This window comes from Mirounga angustirostris, unplaced genomic scaffold (assembly GCF_029215605.1).
Source record: "Mirounga angustirostris isolate CCGP_5_RB_7025 unplaced genomic scaffold, mMirAng1.0.hap1 SCAF_4, whole genome shotgun sequence".
NCBI lineage: Eukaryota > Metazoa > Chordata > Mammalia > Carnivora > Phocidae > Mirounga > Mirounga angustirostris.
Window position 1 is genome coordinate 16890483 of NW_026991712.1, and position 16369 is coordinate 16906851.

Here is a 16369-nt window from a genome sequence, read left to right on the forward strand (position 1 = left end):
AAACTTTGAGAGTCCTTAATTTCCTCCACCCCTATTTTTATATGTGTGTGTGTGTGTGTGTGTATATATATATATATATATTTTTTTTTTTTGTATACCCACCCACCTGCAAATTCTCCCGTTCTCTTTGCGTGTGGGTGTGCATGCACACACACACACACACACAGTTCTTTAGTTTTTGCAGAACTTATGGCATTCTTGACAGAGGAATGTTGTTTTGAGCTTGGGCACAGCCTCATGGGGCTACAAGCCAACGAGATGCTTCTGAGAACTCAAACCTAAAACCATGATGTTCCTTTCCAGGGCACTGATCACCCATGCACAGCCAATAACCCAGAGAGCTGCTCCGTTTCCCTTTCACCCCAGGACTTTATCAACTTGTTCAAGTTCTGAATCCCAGCATGGGACAACACTTCCGAAGGGTTCCCCAGCTGATCAGATGGTTGTGAATACAGAGCTTGGACAGTTCATTTGTAAATAGTGTACATTTGAAACGTTGGCTCAAAACTTCTGAGCTAAGTCACTGAGAGGACATTGGAAGGGGAGAGATGCAGTTGCCGGCGGGGAGTTGAAGAATACGGACTTCTCGTTAGAACTGGTATGGAAAAACGGAAATACTGTAAATAAACTTTTTTCTAACTATTTGCCGGCAAGACTGTAAGGGCAGGAATTCAGTTTCATCGGTGAAAATGGAATTCTCCTCATGTTCACTGAGACGCCTTGGTAGTTCCCTAGGGATGTGGAAGAAAAGGGCAGAACTCGAATACAAGATAGAACACTCTGTTTACAATGTGAAAATTTGCTTAAAGAAAGAGAAGACGACAACATAATGCGAAATCCCTGCGCTTTGGTTTCAATTTGGGCGGGGGCGGGGGGGGTTGTTTTAAAAAGGCAAAGGAAGCACCACCCATCTTAAACCCACGAGGGCATAGGGCCTTATCTTGCAAATATTATCACACAATAGTCTACCTCGGAAAGTATGCAGTGCTCCCTCCGCCAAAGTGCATTGTCCGGTAGGCAGTGTCTGTTTTTCTTGGTTTTTCGTCACATGAAAGTGGTTTCAGTAGGAAGGGATCCTGGAGGCAATCCTCATCATGTTGCAGACTTCCTTTTTAGATGACTAGGCACTCTTCGGAGTTGCCTCTTTTCTAGAATAACTCCACAGCACATATGCCTTTTTTTTTTTTTTTTCCCTTTCGTATTATAGCTACGTTATAGCTCATTCGGGACAACATAAGGCCGATTAAAAACAGTCCCAGAGGAGTCCTACTGCAGAAAAGACAGAATGAGTCACCCAAAAGCTGTGAAGACTTTCTTATTCCTGTTTAACTTCTCGGCTTGTCTGGGCTTCCCAGAATATCTTCACAGATAAGCGTTATCTGTGGACTGGTCGAAGCCAGAGTGCTGATAAAAGCTTGTAAAACAGGTTTTACGTATCAGTTAAACATTTTACTAGGGGCTGTCCCTCATGGCAGGTGATGGGCCGAGGAGCTTTCTTTTCTTTTATGTCCAACATCAAAATTTACTCAGCCTAAGCTAGGATTTCTTGCGAGGATGACGAGATAAAGCCCGGAGTTCCAGTCATAGGGAACAGAAGTACTGTGAGTTCATCCCTAAACTTGCTCCATACCCCTGGGGATCTTGCTAGGCAAATATCAGCAGATAACTGTGTGGAAGAAAGGAAATCTCAGGACTTAATGAGGTCATTGTCAAATATTCCTGGGATGGGGTAGGGGATGTTTTTGTTTTTTACTTTTTATAGAACTTTGCTTTTCTACAACAATGTACATATTTTGGCAGTTGTATTTGCTTTGTGCTTTTTTTCTTCTTTTGCAAATAAAGTTGCCACGCTGCATGCCCTTGGCAAATAAGTGAAGCAGAAATAGGAACTTGCTCACATTTATAGTGGAGAACAGTGTATCCTTAGGGGTTGAACCTTGGGGTGACCTGGGGAGGGGAAAGGTGGGTAAGCATGTACAGAAACAGGCCAGGTACCAGTCGGTGATGCAGAGCCCCTTCCTGCCCTCCCCTCAGTGCACAGCCCCAGTATCAGCATGCTGAAGAGAAGTCAACTCTCCGTCAACCCTCCTCACTGTGCCTACACACCAGGGTGTCTCCGTATTTATTTTCACTACCCCCCACCCCCATCAGGAGAAAAAATGAAATTGCATTTAAATTCTCCCCACTGAGAAGAATTAAACATTAAAGAATGAGATCTTGTTGGGTAAGGTTGAGCTTCCGGAGCCCCTGTAATACCGAATGGGTTTTTTTGCTCTCCCCTCCCCCCTGAGTCAAAGTCACACTGAGGAACGCGGGGCCTAGATGGTGGAATAAAAAACAAGCACTTCCAGAATTCAGACAACTTCTCTCAAATGTCTCCGCTTCCTGAAAGACGTGGGGCGGAGCTGGGTTGATTGTTACTCTGAGATCTCTGGAACCTTTGACTCTGACATTTTTAGGTGTAGGTGTTCGTGGCCTTCCACATCTGTCCATCAACTCGTGACCTCTGCCCCTTCGTGACGATCAGGGAGGTGGGAACTCCCGGGCACCCTCGGGTTTGCAGTCCCAGAAATGTTGCCCGCTTTAGGTCATCAGCTCAAAGCTGGCAAACCAGTCTCCTTTGGACTATCCGCAGTGCCCCTGACTGCCTATCAGACCCCAGGCAGCGAGGCACATCTGTGCAAGATGACTCCTACCATAAGTGGTAGGGTGATGGTTTTCTGAGTTGTTTCCCTTGATGGTGCCTCTGGGCTCTCCCCATCTCTGTTGGCATTTTTGGAGGTGGTGTGGTGACAAAGTCAAGGAAAATTTTTAAGGAAAAAGAAGAAACCAACATTTGTGGTTCTCTTTCATTGGAAGAGGAGACAAAGAAAGGCAATGGCAGGTGGAGAGGGATGGGGGAAGGAATAGAAATGGCCTATCTTTGATGCTGTGGTTTGTGTGAAGGCAATGGAGAAGAACATGGCGGTGAGAGCATCTGTGTTGGTGCCATGGGGCAGCTATTAAGCATGGCCAGAGCCTCACATATAAGTAAAGCGAGTGAAAAAGAAAATTCTCGTTCCCTGGGGACTAACCGTCTTTAGAATTTCTATTGGCAAGCCCTCTGGGGACAACCTAACCTAAAAAACAAAAACAAAAACAAAGGATCCCTGTCTCAAAACTGCTGGTCTAAAAGCCAGAGGGACAGGACGATGGAAAGTGCTGGAAGAGATAGAAGGCTCCCCTCTCGTTGCTGTACCTACCTAACCACCCCCGACCCCATAACATAGAATTTGACTTTGATGTCACCTAGGAAGTAACTTGGACTTGCAGAGAAGGAAGGAGGGTGCCCAGGGCAGTGTGAGTGAGCACAAGTCCACAGGGATGTTAGGTATGATCTGGTCCAACGTAAAGGTATATGAGCAGCGAGCCCGGAGTCTCTTGAGAGTAAGGCACAACATCTGGGGAAAGAATATGTGAGTGTTCACTTCATAGCAAGATCCAGAAAAAAGTCCAATGATATCTTCAAGTAGAGGGCATGTACTTGATGCTAATACTTTGAGTAGATGGATCGGTAGCATGGGAGGGCGATTGGCAAAACCACAAAGTAAAAACATCCCCAGGGTGTCAGCCGTGAGATGACATTTGTTTAGTGATGATCAATTTTATACTGAAGTGGCCTCGAGGAGATGAGGGGGGCTGGGTTGATACCGCAAAATACTCAGTACAGCAGTGGGCTTTACTGGGTGATGGTGAAGGAAGGTCACAAGCAGGTACGGTGTTATTGTCATGATTCTCTGTGGATTCGAAAAGTGTTTTTCATGAGGAGCTTAAAATTTAACAGAGTCTCCTTTTTTGTGTTGTTTCTATGTGGGAGAAGAGAGGGAGCTTAAAATTTCATTTGTCTAAGCAAGTGGTGTGATTTGCAAGGTCAATCATTTCAAGACATGTTCAACCGTATATCGTTTGTAGCATTGAATACAATGTTTATCATAAAATACGCACCTGAGTTTATAGTTTTATGCCAGGCTATAGGGCAATAATGTTTTGCTATGCACTCTATTTTATGTGTGTGAATTTTTTTAATTGTTATTTTATGTGTGAATTTTTTTTTAACTAAACTATATCAACATTTTCTATGTGGACATCTGGGTGTTTTTTGTTGGTTTTTTTTTTTTTTATCTATTTCCAACTATCTGAGTCTGTGAACCATCCTTCTGACTGGATCCTGGCCTAAAATCCTATTAGTGTTTAAACACACCTCAGAAACACCCCGAACCTCTAGACAAATGCAAAGACATGGCTCTTTGATATATCTTGGGCTCTTGATGTCTTCAGTAAACAAGATCATAATTCCTTTAAACTCCACATCTTCTTTAGATGCTTTCTTCTCTGTTTTGTTAGAGTGAACCCTCGTGGTTTCCCAAAGGAAGGAAACTCCCATCCCAGACTTTGGTGCTGGAAGGGAAGTTGAAGATGGTGGAGTCTGGCATTCCTTCCGCCTTTCAACATGAGGTAGGGGGTCCAGAATATTCAGGGGACATGTCTGAGCCCATCTGGTCCTCAGTGGTAGACCTGAGTATGAACCCGGGACTTTCTGAGGCCTTGACTCTGTGCCCCCCTACCCAGCATCTGTTGGTATTGTCTGGAGGCACGTGACACCTGACCCGACTGTTCTCAACACCTTCACTGTGGAAGGCAAGCATGAAGGTCCAGTGTTAGGCATCCAGCCATTATCATTTCCAAATATTTTAAGTCCCTGGTTCTCCGTGGAGAAGTTAACATTTCTCCCCGGAGCCACTTAACATTTTTACGAACCTCTGAACCTGTCGCGAGAGTACAGCATTCTAGTGAGTACAACCTGCTCACCATAGAGCAAGCAGCATGTGTTGACAAACTCACTTTTCCCTCGGTACTTAAATTTTAATTACAAAAGTGGTCCTTAAGACAGCTAGATAATGGCTGAGCAGCCAGCTTGCATTCTAGAAACTGAGGTTCTGATGGTAACCAAGCAGGTATTTCCTCTCAGACCAAGAAGTACATTTAATCCATCCTCTTCATCTCCCCACCCTCCAGCACCTGCCATAAGATCTGGTGAGTTTCTATTGGGGGCGGGGGGGAGGCGGGGGAGAATCCTCCCACTCTCTGCTAAACTTCATCTTCACTAAGCAAAGACGGATTATTTTATTCCAAGAGGCAGCAAGGAGCGAGGGACCACAGATATTTGTGACTTTGTCTGCTGGACATTTTTCAAAGTGTCCCTGAACTCAGCAAACAAAGCTTCCTGAGTAATCTCCCCAAATTCAGGCCCTGCTCCATTTGTCCAAAAATGGATGGCTGCTCCCAATCTCTGAACTTCTTAAAACTCCATCTGTTGTAGCAAACTTCTGGAGTTTGAACATGACTTTTTCTGTCTTTGAGTATAGCAATGTTTGTTTAATTAACGATGCACAAGTGTGTTAAACAGAAGGCTCCTAGGATTGCTCTATGCTTGAGAACTCTTGGCACCATCTTTATTCTACCAAGTGCCAATAACCCTGGCTAGAGGGGGTGTATATTAAAGTCCATGTCCTAAGTTTAGAAGCTTTACTCCTTTTAATAAAAAATGCTATAGGGGATTGAACATGTAACTAAAAGTACAAGGTTAGTCTCATTACATGTAAAGATGTTTAATATTGTGTGAGCTGAGTCCTTCTGTATAAATTATTTGCACACTTTCCTTGCATGATGAATTGATTTTTTTATAGTTGTTTGTACCAGACGGTGGCATATTTTTGTAAAAATTTTTTGACACTGAATTGCAATAAATGTTTTTCCAACAACACACGGGTGCATTTTTGGTGTGTGCCAATTCAAGTTGGCTTTTTAGCATACTGAGTATGTTTATCTTTTGTCTCGTGAGGCTTAGATTCCTTGTCCCAGAAACTTATCATTGTTATAAAATTTCTAGGAACATGTAGAAAAATAAGCTTGCTGCTGAGTGCCAAACTCAGTAAATAACACAGCACTGTGCTTAAATGGGATAGTTCCACTTACTGTACGTATACTAGAATGATTAGGGAATAATGAGCTGTGAAATCAGTATCAATGTATTCATCAATAGACATTTATTGAACAGCTATTATACACTGGACCCTGTGCAAGGCACTGGGAATAGGATAGTGAACAAGACAGACAGAATGCCTGCCTTTATGGAATTTAGATTCTAGTAGGAAAAACAAAGACAATCAAAGTAAGTAGGAAAACATTTAATTCATAATAAGTGCTATGGTAAGAATAAACAAGGGTCTGGGATGCAGAATAACAAGGGAACCTGCTGATGACAGGCTGAGCAGTAGGTCTCTCCAACAAAAGATAGTGAGGCTGAGACCCAAAATGTAAGAAAGAGCCAGCTGCAGAGAAGTGAGGTCTTGAGCATTCCAGAAAGAGGGAATGGCTTGAGCAAGGTTCAGATCATGGTCCTGCCACTTACTACACTGTGACCTTTGTCCCCTTAATTCCTCTAGGTCTCAATTTCCTAGACTCCAAAATGGTGATAATAAATCCATTACTTATGGTTGTGAGGGCTAAGCGAACTAATGTGACTAAAAAAGCATGGAACCAGGCACACCACACGTGTTCCATAAATGTGAACAATCATGATTCCCCAAGCAACATTGCTCTGCATCTCTAGTTAGGTGTGATGTGCTCAGGTGACCGACATGGTAGCTGAATTAATAATACATTTACTCTGGAATGCACCCTGATCCTGCCACTAACTCTCCATCAGAAAAAGACATAAAAGGCACATTGGAGTAATCAGATTTTTTTTTTTTAATTTCCACCAGGAACACAAAAGCTCAACACTCACTAAATATCCCATGCATTCTTTGCTCAGGCTGCTCTACCCACTAGAATATTCTTCCCCTGCCTCTGTCTGGTAAGCATCTATGGCTCCTTATGACCAGCTCGTCCCTAGAGCCTCCTCCGACTGAGTAAATCTCACCTCCCATAACACTTTCCTGCATCTGATTTGGGGCTGTGTCATGGTGCCCAGCACAGTGCTGGGGCTGAATGAATTAATAACGCACACAAACCATAAGAGACTCTTAATCTCAGGAAACAAACTGAGGGTTGCTGGAGTGGAGGGGGGTGGGAGGGATGGGGTGGCTGGGTGATGGACATCGGGGAGGGTACGGGCTATGGTGAGCGCTGTGAATTGTGTCAGATTGATGAATCACAGACCTGTACCTCTGAAACAAAATACATTATCTATTAATAAAAAAAATTTTTTTTTTAATAACACACACAGACATTCACAAAATGCTTTTGAAAGTCTCACTGATCACATGCTTACCCTCCACTCGAATAAGAATCAGTGTGAGTTTATGGGCATAGACAGAACTATTTATAGCTTCTTGGTTAAAAATTAATGGTAGTTGAAAAAGTAACAAATGTGAAGACCTAGTTTTCATTAAAGTTCAACTACATCTTTACAAGTCTAGTACTGTTTAATAAGCTCAAATTGAACAGACTAAAGTCTCTTTTAAAAAAAAAACAAATCCTGGGGCACCTGAGTGGCTCAGTCGTTAAGCGTCTGCCTTCAGCTCAGGTCATGATCCCAGGGTCCTGGGTTCGAGCCCCGCATCGGGCTCCCTCCCCGGCGGGAAGCCTGCTTCTCCCTCTCCCACTCCCCCTGCTGTGTTCTCTCTCTCACTGTGTCTCTCTCTGTCAAATAAATAAATAAAATCTTTAAAAAAAAAACAAATCCCTTTTATACACTTCATGAAAATTCCTTGGATCCCCTGGGTGGTGCAATCGGTTAAGCGTTCGACTCTTGGTTTTGACTCAGGTCATGATCTTGGGGTTGTGAGATCGAGCCCTGGCATGGGCTCTCTCCCTCTGCCCCTCCCCATGCTCACTCTCTTCTCTCTCTCTCAAATAAATCTTTAAAAAAAAAAAAGAAAATTCCTTTAAACATGTTAAAGCTACAATTATAAATCTAACACATATGCTTTTTTTTTTATAAGCATTTCAAATATCTGCTCAGGTAAGCATCAACCCTAATAAACAAAACATTCCCAGGTAAATTAATAACTTATAAGTTAAGCATAAATATATCTCAAAAACTCTAGCATTGTTATGAGTAAAATTATTATACCTTTCCATTTAAAATCATATCTTACACTAATTACTTATTTTAAATGGAAATCATAAGGCTACTACAGTAGGCAGAATAATGACTCTCCAAAGATGTTCACATCCTAATCCCCAAATCCCGTGACCATGTTACATGGCAAGGGAGACTTTGCAGGTGTTATTAAGTGCTTTGAGATGGAGATTACTCCCAACTACCTGGGTGAGCCCAATCACAAGGGTCCTTAAAAGTGGAAGAGAAAGGCACGAGAGGACAGTGATGTCACGGACAACAGGCCCTCCCGCCACTGCTGGCTTTGAAGAGGGAGAAAGCGGGCCATGAGCCAAGGAAGGAGAGCACCATCTATAATCAGGAAAAGGCAAGGAAACGATTCTCTCCCAGAGCCTGCAGAAAGGCAATGCAGCCCTGCCAACACCTTGAATTTAGCCCAGTGAGATAGAGGATCAGCGTTTCGAAGTCTCCCCAAGAAGCCATGTTTACAAAGCAGCAGTGTCCTGGCAGGGGGCAGTCATTCAGAAGTGTGAGCCCAACCCCTGCCTTCAAGAACTTCCATAGATCTGGTCAGCGGGGCTGGGAGGGGCAAGAGAATGTACATCAACTACGACACAAGATCCTTAGTTCTAAGTACCCTGACTGAGGTACAAAGTACCAGAGGAATTCAGAGAGGAAGGACTGAGTTCATGCTTGTGAAAAGGAAGAATGTGGGATAAGACAAGCCCACAACATACTCTTCCTGAATCAGTATACACAAGGGCTCCTCCGGAATCTGGAAGCCAGGGACTGTGGCTTAAAAGCCAGAGACCAAGACTTACCACCCAAGCCTGTTTGGTGCTGTCAGTAGGTTTCTTGAAAAAGACGAAACAAAACACTGAAGGTTGGGCAGGTTTCCCTTCTGAAGGGAACTGAAGAAGCGCTCTGTGTTTCCTGGGGTCCCAGGGCCTGAGCCTTGTCGTTGTTCTCAAAAATTAACAAAAGCTCAGTGAACCCCAGGTCCTTTCAATGAACTCTGTGATGATCAATTTTGAGCCAACTTGGCTAACCCATGGTACCCATTTGTTAGGTCAAACACCAATGCAGACGTTGCTGCGAAGGTAGTTTCTAGGTATGATTAACATTTAAATCAGTAGAGAGAACAGATTAGCCTCCGTAAAGTGGATGGGCCTTAGCCAATTGTTGAAGGTCTTCAGAGGAAAAGGCTGATGTGCCCCCAGAAAGAAGGAATTCTTCCTCCAGACTGCCTTTGGGCACAAGACTGCAACATCAGCTCTTCTCTGGGTGTCCAGTCTGTCAGCCTTCCTTACAAATTGTTTTTAAAGATTTTATTTATTTACTTGAGAGAGAGAGAGAGCAAGACAGAGAGAGAGAGCACGAGCAGGGGGCAGAGGGAGAGAGAGAAGCACTCCCCGATGAGCAGGAAGTCTGACGTGGCACTCGATCCGAGGACCTCGAGATCATGACCTGAGCCGAAGGCAGACGCTTAACCAACTGAGCCACCCAGGTGCCCCCAGCCTTCCTTACAAATTATAGACTTGCCAGCTCCACACCTGTGTGAGCCAGTTTCTTAAAGATAGATAGATAGATAGATAGATAGATAGATAGATAGATAGATAGATGATAAATAGATGATAGATAGATAGATGATAGATAAAGAGATAGATGAAGATAGATAGATGATAGACAGATGATAAAGAGAGACTGTGTATATCTACATATAGAGAGAGGGAAAGACAGAGCAAGAGAGCGAGATGCATCCGATTGGTTCTGTTTCTCTGGAGAACCCGGACTAGTACAAGCTCCTAGAAAGAGAACAAGGGCAAGGAAAGTCTGCAGGAAGGCTTCAGAGGGCAGGAGGGAAAGGGAGAAAACCCAGAGAGAGAGCGGAATCTAGAGGCTCTAAGGGGCTGTCAGCCAGCTACCACATCCTGAGAAATCATATTTGGCAGATGCTAGAAAATGCAGCAAAATAATCACTTTTACCCTACATAAAAGTGAGTTGGCTCCCCTTTCTTTGTACGTTTTAAACTGGCATTCAATTGTTTTAATTATATTTAGTTCTTTCCTTTTCAGTGTGTGTGAAAGAAATGTGAGCCTTTCTATATCCGCTTAGCACCCAGTTGACCTGTCAGCTATCTTTTTTCTCTAGTTTTTATTTAAATTCCAGTTAGTTAACATACAGTGTAATATTAGTTTCAGTGTACAATATAGTGATTCAACACTTCCATACATCCCTGGGTGCTCATCACAAGTGCCCTCCTTAATCCCCATCACCTGTTTCACCCATCGCCCCCACTCACCTTCCCTCGGGTCACCCTCAGTTTGTTCTCTGGAGTTAAGAGTCTGTTTCTTAGTTTGCCTCGCTCTCTCTCTCTCTCTCCCTTTTTTTCCCCCTTTACTTGTCTGTTTTGTTTCTTAAATTCCACGTATGAATGAAATCATATGGTATTTGTCTTTCTGTGACTTATTTCATTTAGCATAATACTCTCTAGCTCCATCCATGTCGTTGCAAATGCTAAGATTTCATTCTCTTTATGACCAATATTCCATTGTATATGCAGACCATATCTTCTTTATTCATCAGTCAATGGACACCTGGGCTCTTTCCATAATGTGGCTACTGTAGATAATGCTGCTATGAACATCAGGTGCATTATCCCTCTGAATTAGTGTCTTTGGGTTCTTTGAAATATACCTACTAGTGTGATTGCTGGATCATAGGGTAGTTCTCTTTTTAACTTTTTGAGGAACCTCCATACTGTTTTCCACACTGGCTGCACCAGTTTGCATTCCCACCAATAACATGCAGGGGGGTTCCCCTTTCTCCACATCCTCACCACCAACACTCATTGTTTCTTGTGTTATTGATTTTAGCCATTCTGACAGGTGTGAGGTGATAGTTTTGTCTTAATTTCAAAATTATTCCAAGAAGCCCCTACTTCCTTCAGAGAGGTAGCCCATCATAGTGATTAAGAGCAAAGAATCTGAAGTCAATCTGCCTGCGTTCCAACTCTGTTCTGCCTCCTCCTTGTTATATCAGACAGACTGCTCAACCTTCACATGCCTCAGTCCCCTTATATGTCAAATGGGATGGTAACAGTGCCTGCATCATAGAACTGCTGTGAGGAGTACCTGAGTTGATGCATTTTAAGCAATTAATACATTTTGTGTGGTTAGAGCGTGCTTAATGCATACTAAGTTTTATATAAACATTCATTATTATTATTCACTAAGGCCACTTTCCATTTTCTGTTTTTGCATTGTGCTCTAAGCAGAAAAACCATGTAGCCTTCACTGTCCATAAAGAGAAGCATAATTACCACAATTGTAGCCTTTGCTTACTGTTTAAACCAATGGTCTCCTATCATCCCATCAGTAAGCATTTTTAGCATAAACCCAATATGTGTATTTATTAAATATAGACAGGGGCGCCCGGGTGGCTCAGTCAGTTGAGCGTCCGACTCTTGGTTTCAGCTGAGGTCATGATCTCATGGATCGTGGGATCGAGCCCCATGTTGGGCCCCGCACTCAGCAGGGAGTCTGCTTGAGATTCTCTGTCTCTGCCCCCTCCCCCCATCCCTGCTCACACTTGCTCTCTTGGTCTCTCTCTCAAATAAATAAATAAGATCTTTAAAAAAAAAGAAGTATAGGCAGGCATTATTATCATTAATATTTCAAAGCATAATAAACACTCAGGAGGACAGTCAACATTAGTAATGATGGAAATAAACCCGTATTTCAAATAGTTGGGAGCATTTTGAACTTTTGAGCCAATTTTTGGTCAGCTCTCATTAGCTTGTCATTGTAGCAGAAACTGCAACCAGTGAAGAGACCCTCCTAGGAAGAGCCATGTTAGTGCTGACATTTTCCTGTTCCTTTATGTGCAAGTGTGGTATCTTCACTCTGCTGTGTCGCTACAAGAACCTTCTTAAAGCATTTGTGCATTTTGTGAGATTTATTTTAAAACCAGATACTGTAATCCATAAATCCGTGTAGCCAGGCAGACAGAAGTTGTAGTATGTTACAATACACCAAAAATGAACGACTGAGGGTACCACTGGCCTCCGCTTTGCATTGGGGTCAAGGTGCCTCGAGTACTGACTTGACACCTGATGTCTGACAGGTGGACAGAGAGGACGATTAGCAATCTGGATATTAAATATTTGTAAAGCTTCTGTGCTGGTTGTTCTGTGTTTGTCCCCAAAGATCCATGTCCAGCTCCGTGCCCCGGAGGACTGACTGGAAAGGGCTGCATCCCCCAGCCTCCATTGCCATTGGATTGCTGTGTGGTTGGGTTTGCCCGATGGGAGGTGCCAGCAGAGACCAGAGAGCAGAGAAAGAGAGAGTTTGGGGTCTTTCTTGCCCTCTCCCTCTTGGCTGGCCACTCATCTCTGACAGGGGCTGTCTCCTTCCTCCACATAAACCCTCCCCATGTCTCCAGCTATCATGGGTCTTCTCTCCAAGCCTGGGAGAAGCAATGCTCATTGTTGCTCACCTCTGGGGCCCTCCACATCCTTTGTGTCCCCTTAACCCAGCCCACACCTCTCCAAGTCGTCCCTTCATTCATGTCCCTTCACTTCAATTCCATAAGGAGATTATTTCCCATCAGAAACCACGAATAATTGCTTTATTTCTTCCTCTTCAAGAAAGCAGTCAATGGCAATTTTCATTTTTTCCTTCCAGAACCTCACTTCAGAGACCACTGGTTTTATGTCAAAGATTTATCTATGTATTTTGGGGGGCGGGGGACGGAGCAGAGAGAATCTCCAGCAGACTCCCTGTCAAGTGCGGAGCCAGACGCAGGGCTCGATCCCAGGACCTTGGGATCACAACCAGAGCCCACACCAAGAGTCAGACGCTCAACCGACTAAGGTACCCAGGCATCCCTGAGACCACCAGTTTAAATAGCTATTCTGAACAGTAAGCCAAATCATTTTCCTGACCAGTGTGAATATAAGCCTTAGATTCCCCATTTCTTCCAGCACTCTTCAGGGAAAAGTTTTTGCTTGAGCCAATAAACACCTGCTGGAAAGGGGAGGGCTCCCAGAATGAGCTCTGGATAGAAGCCACTCAGCAGCCCTGGCCTCTACTCAGGGGTCTATCCCACCAGGCTGAAACTGTGGGAAGCCACTTCAGCTCTCTCAGTTTCCTCATCTATAACATGAAGGTATGTTGGATCAGCTAGTCTCTAGATCCTTTTTAGCTCAAATATCCTTTTGTAATTTTAGGAAGTCATATAGTAGTTCAGAGGAAACTATGTTATTTGGTATTTTTGTTTTCTTTTTTGCTTTTCTTCTTCAACACCATCCCACCCTCCTCTCCAAAACAAGGACATACACTCCTCCATTGGTTAGAATATTTCTCAAGTTAAAATCCTTTAAATTTCATAAACTTCTAAATAGGGGTGCCTGGGTAGCGCAGTTGGTTAAGCGTCTGACTCTTGGTTTCAGCTCAGGTCCTGATCTCAGGGTTGTGAGATTGAGGTCCACATCAGGACTTGACATTCTCTTCCTCTCCCTCTCCTTCTGCCCTTCCCCTGGCTCGTGCTCACTCTCTCTCTCTCTCTCAAAGAAAATAAATAAATCAAATCTTTAAAAACAAATAAATAAAAATAAACTTGTAAGTAATAAGAAAGTGCAGACATAATATCAATAATCAATTGAATCCTGTGCTTTCGAATCAGAGCTGATTCTTCAGCATTTACCATCATACTCTGGCCACACAGTTACTAAACCACAGAGCTACGACTTAAGCTCAAATCTGTCTCACCCTAAACCCAGTGTGCTTTTTTAACACCACAGCCAGCCTCCCTGCGCAGCATCTAATACGGTGCCTTGGGAAAAGTCATCATGAAATACGTATTTCCTGCACCAGATACCCAAAGGTCTCCTGGATGCATTTTCATTAGCCTTGCCATTCAAATGGGCTTGCTATTAGATGAACACTTGCCGACAAATAACTGAAAGAATTCTTGGCTTGTGCGAATAGTCCTGCCACTGGGAGATGGATTGGATTATACACAGAGCACTGCTTTGTTTCCATTCCTTCGTATGTATGAGCACAACCCTCTCATCTCCTCTCCTAGTTAGGACTATCCCCCTTTCCAGGTCTGGCTTCACAACCAGGAAATGCCTTGACATGAATGTGATCTTAACTTGAGACAAAACAAAGGAGGGAAGAAAACCTTGAATTCAGGCAACCCTAAAACCATGAACTTCACAGACTTACAGACGTTAAACCTGACAGAGACCTGAAGAGGTGATCTGGTCCAGCTTCTATCAACTTCTTATAAGCATACAGCCCACCCCCGCCCCCCATTTCACTGAGACAGCTGAGACCTAGGAATGTTCGGTATCTGCCCCCAAAACAATACTCTGTAACTTAGTAATTACTATAATAGGATGTTGAGTGGGGTTTCTCTGGTCCCAGAACTTTGCTTTTGTTTTTTCCTAGTTGATTGATTTTAACTAGTTTCACTAACTTGGGTCACCTCATTTCCCAGCTCTGGGGACATCTGTGTCTTTCAAGTACTTCTAACATGTGCCATATTTCTTAGCTCAAAAAAAAAATTGCCTGTGTATATAATTTGGAAAAACTTCCAATGACTCATTTCCAAAGACATACAATTCACAAAGTCATAGCTTCAGGTATGAGGAGAAAAGAGAATGATACACATTAAATTTTATGGTCTGTTTCATAGAATTGTTTACGAAATAAGCATCTCCTAAGTTATCTCTAGAAGATTTTTTTAAGTTTAGAAACATCCCTAGTTTTGTTTTGGTTTTTGCCCCAGCTTTATCCAGATATAATTGACACATAACACTGTGTAAGTTTAAGGTGTACAACTTGACGATTTGATACACATGTATACTTGAAATGATTACCACAATAAGGCTACTTAACATTTCTACCAACTCACATAATTACCATTTGTGCGTGTGTGTGTGTGTGTGTGTGGTGAGAATATTTAGGATCTCTAAGATTATAAAATAGAGAACCTTTAAGATTCTCTTAGCAACTTTCAAATATAGAATATAGCACTGTTAACTACAGTCACCATGCTGTGCATTAGGTCTCCAAAACTTATTCAGCTTATATCTGGACATTTGTACCCTTTGATTAACAGCACCCCATCTTACCCCATACCTCTGGCAACCAGCATTCTAGTCTCTGTTTCTATGAGTTCAGCTTTTTTAGATTCCACATAGAAGTGAGATCAAACAGTATTTGTCTTTCTCTGCCTGACTTATTTCACTTCGTGTAATGCCCTCAAGTTTCACCCATGTTGTCACCAATGACAGGATCTCCTTTTTCATGTCTGAATAATATTCCACCATATGTCTATATACACCACAGGGGACACACACACACACACACACACCTACACACATTTTCTTTATCCATTCATCTGCTAATGGACATTGAGGTTGCTTCCATGCCTTGGCTACTGTGAACAATGCTACAGTGAGGTCCCAGACTTTGGCTAAAACCCAATGCAGAGGACGAGTAGCACTGAGTATCTTGACATTCGAAGTCCAACAGGTGGAGCCAGCCACCTCACTGCAGGGCTTTTGGAAAGGCCAGAATCAACCCTCCTGAATTAATATAAAGGAAGGAGTAAGAGAGAGGAGTTCAGCCAGGAGGGGAGGGCAGTGTTCATGGAAAGAGCCTATCCCCTCCCTTAAGTCACAGCCAGGACTCCAGGAGAATCATTCATAAAGCCCAGGGGTTCCAGCCATATGGAATACTGGCATTTCATTCCCCCATGGTTGGCTGCTTGGGCAACGAGCTTGCAAATGTTGCCTGGCGCTAAGGAAAAGAGCCCTGGAGAAGACAGGCCTGGGAGACAGAGGGGCAGAGAGGCGGCCTGCGCTGTACCCAGGGGCATGCAAGCGTGTGCGAGGTTTCCTCTGGTGGGCTGGACGCTAAGAAGGTAATGAGGCTTGAGCTCTTTCATGCATCTCATTGCAGTGGGGGCCTCAGGTAAGTAGACCCAGCAGCCACTGATGGGCGTGAGGACTGAAGCAAGGTCATGGGGAAGAGGTTTCACTGGAACCAGATCTCCAAGCAGGGAAGTGTGTGGGGAGAGACTCCCAAAGGGGACTTGGAAGGACTTGCTCCCACAGCCCACAGGAAAGCCAGCTTTAGAACCTGCCCCCAAGGGAACTGACCACAAACCGGTTAGCTAGAGAAGCAGCCACAACCCACGGGGAGAGGATGGATACCTCCTCTTGGACTCAGGAAGAGCCTCTGCCTCCT

The 16369-nt window shown here is 43.6% G+C and overlaps 1 protein-coding gene across 3 annotated transcripts in view; it reads left to right on the top strand.

Moving 5' to 3' along the window:
* FBXO32 (F-box protein 32) overlaps nt 1-5801 on the top strand; it is a 34584-nt gene extending 28783 nt beyond the window's left edge. For all 3 annotated transcript variants that reach the window (XM_045895939.3, XM_064587917.1, XM_054512466.1), the window contains one exon: nt 304-5801. In XM_045895939.3, the coding sequence (XP_045751895.1) occupies nt 304-393 (90 nt within the window). In that variant the 3' untranslated portion in view covers nt 394-5801. The remainder of the gene's footprint in view (nt 1-303) is intronic.
* Nucleotides 5802-16369: the final 10568 nt, after the last annotated feature.